General features: G+C 36.8%; 1 protein-coding gene across 1 annotated transcript in view; it reads right to left on the bottom strand.

Annotated features, from left to right (window-relative positions):
* LOC106677072 (glyoxylate reductase/hydroxypyruvate reductase) overlaps nt 1-8421 on the bottom strand; it is an 11273-nt gene that overhangs the window by 633 nt on the left and 2219 nt on the right. Inside the window, exons 2-6 of the mRNA XM_014414762.2 lie at nt 6710-6793; nt 6503-6633; nt 1766-1958; nt 876-1042; nt 582-746 (exon numbers count right to left, since the gene is read on the bottom strand). Coding sequence (XP_014270248.1) covers nt 582-746; nt 876-1042; nt 1766-1958; nt 6503-6633; nt 6710-6793 — 740 coding nt within the window. The remainder of the gene's footprint in view (nt 1-581; nt 747-875; nt 1043-1765; nt 1959-6502; nt 6634-6709; nt 6794-8421) is intronic.

An 8421-nucleotide genomic window follows, 5' to 3' on the forward strand; every position in this document is an offset into this window, starting at 1 on the left:
ATATATATTTGCTCATAATCTAGTGATATTTTAAGTCTCTGGTTAAATAAAACCAAAAATTATTAACTGTTACAATGAGCAGAACATAGACATCAGGAATTGAACAATTAAAGTGCATATTATAATAATATAAGAAAAAGTTTATAATATAAATAGTGTATATACAACATGGTTATCTTAATGATAAAAGGAAATGTATGTTTATAATATGTAAACAGCTAAATTTATTTGACAAGTCTAAATTAAGAATTATGTACAATTTATAAATAATTATTTTGAAATATAGGACTATTAGACATTTTAAACATAATAGCATTGTAATGCATTATGCTGCTAAACATAATTTATTTATTTATAAATATAACAAATTAGAAGATGTTTAGAGGGTGTGGTCAGTAAGAATACAAATAAGTAAAAACTTATTTTGTGTTAAAAAAATTATTTTTACTAATTTGTGTTCTTCACTGGCCGCTCCACCAACCATCTTCTTATTTATATATCCACAGTCAACTACTAACCCATCATTAATAAATATAACCTTCTATAATACTAATAACTGTTTATTTACTTAAATTAGTTACCTCCTCTAGCTGAATTTATAAAAATAGCAGAACGCTTCATTAACAAGAATTTCTCAGCTGTAAAAATACCTCGAGTTTCAGGTGTTAAAGGGCATGTAACAATGACAAAATCACTTTGCTGAAGTAATTTATCAAAGTCTACAAATTGTGCCCCTAATTGATCACCTGAAAAAAAAGTTAATTATGTACCCAATCTCATTTTGGTAAAACTTCACATCTGTTTCAGCTGCAGACTTGAATTCTATTATTTTAGATAAAGGTTTTTTATAGCATAAGAATAATAATAATATCAACCTTCAAGTTTTCTTCTTGGGCCTGAGTAAAGAATCTTAGATGTTTCAAATGATATCAATTTTTTAGCTACTGACTGTCCAATTCGACCAAAACCCACAATACCAACAACTGATTTGTAAAGGCCTCGACCACACAGGAAGGTAGGAGTCCACAAATTCCATTCACCTCTTAAAAACAATAAAAAAAAAAATATGTACAATTTGATAACATTAACAGAACAAGACAAAATATGAAATATTATTCTTTCCTATTTTTATAAAATAATGGAACATTCTTTGAACTCTCATAGAGCTATATTATAGCACTTGGCCTCAACCTTGACCTAACTTAGTCACACTAAGTATTGTGTGTTCTGAAGAAATGTTCTTATACATATCGCACATCCAGAATGAAAGAGTCATAGCTCCAAATAATGTTTTTATAAAGGAAAGAAAAGAACAGTTTATTCACAAGTTCAACATAGAAGCCTTCAGAGAATTTTCTATAACACATTTTACTGATAGAACATCGATTATGTCTATTGCTTTGATCTGATATTTTAGGACTAGGTGAGCTTTGGGATGACAAAGGTCCAACTATTAAAATATCTGACATTAGAATATTGAGTTGTATAGTATATCGTAAAGGAGTAGGAAGGGGGCACAGTGGTAAATGTTCTCCCGCCAACCCCCACTCTTTTATCTTCTCTCCTCTCAGTATAACATAGAGAGATGGAAGAAAAAAATTATGGATTAATATCAATTAGTCTCTCTATAATAAAAGGTATCAAATAAACCTTTTTTATGGGCAGTGGGGACTCCTGTATCGCATCTATAAAAGTGTATCAATAATAATATAAACTTTTTTTAATCAAAGTTTTAAAGTTAAGAAATAGTACAAAAATATTGTACCTAACAATTGTGTTGTGTCCTTCAACTACACGCCTTGATGTAGCCAGTAACAATGCAACAGTGAGTTCAGCAGTTGCTTCAGTCAAAACATTAGGCGTATGTCCAATTTTTATAGAGGTTTTTTTTACTGCCTCTAAGTCAATGTGGTCAAGCCCAACTGACATTGTTGAAATTATCTTCAGCCCATTTTTAGCTATGAACAAACAATTTTTTTTTTTCAGTACAGTATTGTATATGAACAAAATAATCCAATAAATTATTTTGAAAGTGTGGAATATAAAAGTTACTAGCTGATCAGGCAATTCTTCAATATTACCAGATAAGCGCACGTACAGGGCATTCTACTATACATTTCCAAAATTTTAATTTGATTTTCACTGGGTCATAACAGGGGCAGAGGCTTTTTATAAGGGTTTTATTAATTTTCTAACCATCCAGTTCTTCTCCAGCACAACTAACTACAGTATTTCCAGTGGAATAGGATATTTTTTTATTTCACAAACTTTGATAACAAATTCAGATTTTGAATCCAAGCTTCTCTGAAGGTATAAATTACCAAAAAATTAAAATAATTTTTTTTCCAGGTCTTGAAATTTTTCAGACCTAAGGAAAAAAATATCTGACCAAACTAACATATTATCAGTTTTGGTACATAAGAGCCCTCGTTGAAGGATTAAGAACTGATTCATTGTCATTTCTATTCCAAGTAACTGTTGCACTAGGCAAGAAAGAAAAATTATAGTTGTAAACTTTTAGAAGACCTTCAATTATTCTATTTAATCACAATTAAATATTTACTTACTCATTATTTTTTGAATTGGATTATATAAATTGCAATTAATGTTTCATTCAACTTGGTCATAAATTATAAAGTCAGAGGCCTCTCACCGAAGCAGGCTGAAATCAAGCTACTACTGCAGCAACACCGTCCATCAGTGATGGCACTCACTGATACAATGCTCACCTCAACATCGCCACGGATCTACTTTCATGGATATACAATGTACCGAGAAACCTGTCTCCCTGGTACTTGCGAGGGGGTAATGATTCTAGTCAGGAAGGACATCCCGTCTAGAGACATTCCTAACCCCGTGAAGACCAGAGAGGGTACCCACCTGGTCTCGGTCGACATGCGGTTTAAACACCGCTATACCTTCACCTGCGTCTACAGGAGAGCTAGGGCTGGTCTCACGTCACTGAAGCTGCTGCTGCAGCATGCCCAGACGACTAGCCGTCATGTTGTTCTGGGTGATCTCAATGCCTGGTACACCGCCTGGCTGTGTAGCAGCAATAATCCTCTAGGCACCTATATCACCAAAACCAGACTGGCTCTCTTTCACCCAGGTGCACTGTTTTCATGCAGGTGTCTGAATGTATAGACACGCAGGCCATCCTTTGTGCACGTCAACACTTGACCTCCTCTTATCCAGAAGCATGCACAAGGTCACCGACTGCAGGATGCTGCCCTACGGACCATCTGACCGCAGGCCAGTGTTGTACACCTTCGAAGGTGAGCTCGCTACACCACCTGCGAGCAAATACCTATTACATGAGGCAAATTGGAAGGGATATAGGTCGAGCATCATGGAGGACCTCCCGGCCATTAAGCAATACTACTCATCAGACGAAGTGGACTCGGCTGTTGAGATGATCACCACTACCATCAAAGAGGCAGCCAATAGGAATATTCTGAAATTCACTTCTGTCCCCAACACCATCAGGAAGCCACCGAAGCACATCCTCGCTCTGATTGGCCAAAGGAACAACCAAGCGCAATGCCTTCCTGCGCACTTGTGATTATAGCTTAAAACCGGCCATCAACGCTATGACACTGCAGATAGCATCACTCATGAAAGACTGGAAGATGGCGCTCTGGCATGACCAGCTCTGCAGAACCCACAATGACCACAGACAGTTCCGGAAGCTGGTCAGGACCTTTGCCACCAAGAGGAGGACCGTGTATCTCACCGATGGATAGCTTGTTTTGCTGGGATGGCATTATAAGAGTGGTTGCCGGATCCGCTGAAGGCGGTGTCAACAGTGATGGCATATGTTTGCCTAAATGCTCACTAGGAATAGGGAGGATCTATTCCTGTTGGTGGTGTTGAAGTTATGACTGGGTGCAGAGCCAGAAGTCCCTCCCAAGGTGAGAATGTCGACCAGGGGGACAGTGCTTTGCCACCTCCCAGGTCTTGGTGGAGGGGCGTCTCACAGAATAGAGAGTGTGCCAACTCTTTCAGGTTTCAGCCCATCAAAGAATTTGATGTGGCTACGGCCTATAAATTCCGGCACAGACGGGAGTTGGAGCTCCTCACACATTACTCAGTTCCTGGCCCGGTGGAGTGAAGTTCCACTGACTATTTGCCACAGGAGTGTTATGGAAACTCTGCAGTTTGGAGAGTGTAGTCTTGTAGAGGTGTTGCATGAGTGGTGCACCATAGAGCAGCATCGGACGTATGATGGCCTTGTATATCTTGAGTTTAAGGCATAGCGCGATCTGTTGTGAAGTAAGCAAGTGGTAGAGCCTAAGCGACTTCTGCCGGGCCAGCTTTAGTCTCTCCCTGGCATGGCTCGAGAAGGTGAGGTGCCTGTCGACAGTCACGCCTAGGTAGAGGATGTTGTTGGAGATATTCCGACCCTTGCCAGCCATGACGAACCGCTGGGGTAGCCTGCTCTTCTTGCCCTTCTGGAATGACATTATGATGGCATCCGTCTTAGCTGTGTTAATTTGATGCCATCCTTCTTGAGAGCAGCTACAATGGTGGCAGAAACGGCTTGTGCATGTTGGAGGGCCAGTTCAGCTCTCATACTGGAGGCGTAGACTCCAATGTCGTCAGCATAGTCTGCAACCATTGTGAATCAATGTTTGATGGCAACCACTGGTGCCGTGAAAACGACAAACAGCAGAAGTCCCAGCACTGATCCTTGAGGTACTCCGCAGGGAGTGGGGGCTGGAGGCGACAAATCTCTACCAACCCTTACTACGAATGATCGTTCACTAAGGTAGTTCCTGACCAATTGGCACAGGGCGGCGGGAAACCTGAACTACTCCAGTCGGTGGAGTAGCAGAGGGTGGGACACGCTCTCGAAGGCCTGGCTACAGTCCAATGAGATGAAGGCAGTTGCATTGTTGTTTTTCATCTGTTCTTATGGTGTGAGCTTGTAACTTCACCAGGTGAGGGTCACATGCGACACCTCGTTGAAAGCCGGTCTGTTCAGGTGGTATCACATCCACCTCCCTGCAGTGCTCCATGAGATGGTCATGTATCAGGCGCTCGAAGACCTTGCTCATGTGTGAGAGGAGGCTGATCGGACGATAGTGCTCTGGGGAGTCCCCTGTCTTCCCTGGCTTCAGTAGTGGCACCACGATCGCTCGCTTCAAGGCAGCTGGGAAGCACAAGATCCGCAAGGACGAGTTGAAGATGTTCAGCAGGAAGGCTTTGCCCTTCCTGGGAAGCATCTTCAATAGGATGTTTGCTAGGGATCTCATCTATGCCAGAAGATTTGTTTCCCTTGGTGCGATGCAGTACCGACTCCAGATGGCCAAAGGTGGAGAAAATAGGCTTCTCGACGGGGCTCGGTGGTCTTCCCGGTGGTGGTGGAGGAGCATTAGTCGTCCGCTGAGCATCCCCCACTGCATAGCTTGAGGCCTCAAATAGCCAGTATATGTACATATATATATATTTGTAAATGCTTATTTCTTTGTTCCAGGAGGTAAGAAAAAAAAAAAATCAACTTGAAGTTTTCTTACATGAGAGTATGCAATTTATAATTACAAAAAAAAAAAAAAAGGATTCTGTTCAATCTGTTCTTTAATCTTGAATGCTGGGAGGTAATTTTCAGTTATTTAATTCATATTGCCCAAAAAAACCATTTGAAAGCATGCATAAGTTCATGTTTTGAAAATCAATAGGGAAAAACATACATTCTCTAAAAAAACAAAACAATAACATGTTCTTTTTTATACACAGATAGATAGAGAGATAAAGGTGAGCCAGGTGTCCATGAGAACACAAGCCGCTTTGCTAATAATGGTCCAATTCTGATGATTTGTTTTTTGAACTGCATCATCTTTAAAATAATATCAAGTCTATAAAAAACTTTTTTTCCAGCTATTCTCCATGATTTATTCTATATATGAAAAGTTAAAGGACTGTAAAGAGAATATTTTGACAAGTTTCATTATACAAGTATACTGAAGTAAAAATCTTATGAGAATATTTTTTTACTCCAAGAGCCACTGTAAACCAAAATTTTGATCCGATAACAACTATACTATATTAGAATTTCTTTTATGACTTAAGTATTTTTATTTATTTATTGTTATTAACAACAGTAATAAAACACAATAAATAAATGAGATAAATTTTTGAGTCAGAACATATGATAATCTTGGGAAGTAACCTCCCAAAGAAAGCACTTCAAACCCTGCTTTAAATTAGAAGATCCTGAGGCCTTCTTTTCAGTTGCCTCGGAGGATTATCAGGGACAGTTAAGAATGTGAGATTAAGAACTAATAAGCTTGGGTGAGTAAGGATTTTGGAATTGAAGGAGGTATATCCATTTCTGGCCAAATATAAAACAAATGGGATGTTGAGGTGTTTTATGGATAGGTATTAAACCATAAATGTAAATTTACAAAGATTATAAAAAATATATATAAATAGTCTTATAAAAGGATATCCAAATCTCTAACACAATCATTAAAACCAAAACTAGTCTAGTATGGCTATTTACCAGCAGTCTCAATGACCTCTTTAGTTATTTTAGTTTGGGTGTCAACAAATAATGCGTCTGTTCCAACCAGTTTTGGCAGTAACTCCTCAGGAGCAGGATCTTCTATACCACTGTGCATTTCAACCTCACACCTAACAAAATAGCATAAGGAAGTAAATATTCAAATTAATTCAGAACAAAACATGATAAAATTCAAACTGCAATCACCTATCTCTGAGTAATTTAATTCCAGCTTCTGGATAATCTGATCTAGAAACGAATACTTTTGGACGTTTAGCCATCTTAAGGCACCTGAAAGTCCAAAAATCATAATTATAAGCCATTTATAAAAGGTTTATATATATATACTTTTAAAGAAAGCGAATTAAATCAATATTGCACTAAAAAAAATTATTAGCTACTATACATGCTATCCAAAAAGTCTATAGTTTAATACCAGGATACAAAATAGTAAGAACAGACAGCACTGTTGTATCCTGTGACTTTTCTACATACATGTAAAAACCCACCAACGAGACTAATAAGATGGATAAATTATTTAAACCCATTGAATACAAAAAATGAACATGTATCTGGTAGACAAAATAAATTAGCAGACTATATCAGTAGGAACCCTGTTGAAACTTCAAAATAAAATCAAATGATTTTTATTTAAGTAATTTGGAAGAGAAACATTTCTTCCTTGGCATTACCACAAAATAAATTTTTTTTAAACTAAACATAGAACGCATGTGTCTTTTCCTTTCACACTCCTTGATTCATGAAATGTACAATACAAAGTAGAGGGACAAAACGTAATACTAATTTGTCACAAAAGATGCATTTCTACATTTATAAAGTAAAAAATATTGTCAGTGTTCTGTAAAAAGAGAGAATTGTTACATTGTTTCAGAGGAGTGTATTTTGTATTTCATCAGTTCAGGAAAACTATTTTATGATGAAAAGCCTATAATATTTTTAATTATCAGAGATAGTTGACCGTAGATGACGTACGAGGAGAAGATGGTTGGATCCTTACTGTGGTTGTAATCTTGTTCTGTTCTTAGCCCTGAAGAACCAAGTTATTTATGTTTCACTTTGACCGCACCTCCAACCATCTTCTCCTCGTGCTATAATATTTTTGATGATCTGCAACATTCCTGGTTGTATTCCACACATTTAAACTAAATAGTTTTAATGATATTCATTATTGTTTATCAATATGGTGGAAGTATTGAAGACCGAAAACAGTTCAAAGGTAAACAAATAAATTCATACAGAAAGGCATCTTACAGTTTGACTTAAGTTCCAGTTACATCAAACCGTTTTAAGAATAAAAACTGTTTGTGATGTTTCAATTAAATTCCCTATAAAAAATCTTGTCTTCGTTATACTGTAGTACTTTTATTAATACCTAAAATAATAAAAAGAAATAAGCATATAACTAGGGGGCGACGGTGGCAAACAAACAAACATCACTACACTGTTTATAGTATAAACTTGACTCTTTAGTACCGGTGAAGAGGAAAGTACTATTAGGAACAACAGTATATTGTTGTTTGGTACTAAAAGGGTTAAGAGTATCTATTCAATAAGAATAGTGCTATAAAATAATACAATTTTATTTAAGGTTTAGACATATCTAATTTTGTTTTCTTCTAGCTATTATCACATAATTATGTTTATAAAACACATTTACATTCTATGTTTACTTTGAAATTGAATTCAGACTCACTATTGATAAAAAATTAGTCTTTTTTATGTTACATAATTATTTTTGTAAAACTTTCAAATATCTGGCACATTCCTATAATCCATTTACCTAAACCATCATTACATACAATTTCAGACAGTTAATTTTACAATCTATTTATACTTAAAACATAAAATATAACCACACCAATGGTAAGAGCAAGCCTAACAAGAAAATAATACTTCAT

The sequence above is a fragment of the Halyomorpha halys genome, unplaced genomic scaffold (genome assembly GCF_000696795.3).
Source record: "Halyomorpha halys isolate HHAL.00 unplaced genomic scaffold, Hhal_1.1 Scaffold7.1, whole genome shotgun sequence".
In the NCBI taxonomy this organism is placed as follows: Eukaryota; Metazoa; Arthropoda; class Insecta; order Hemiptera; family Pentatomidae; genus Halyomorpha; species Halyomorpha halys.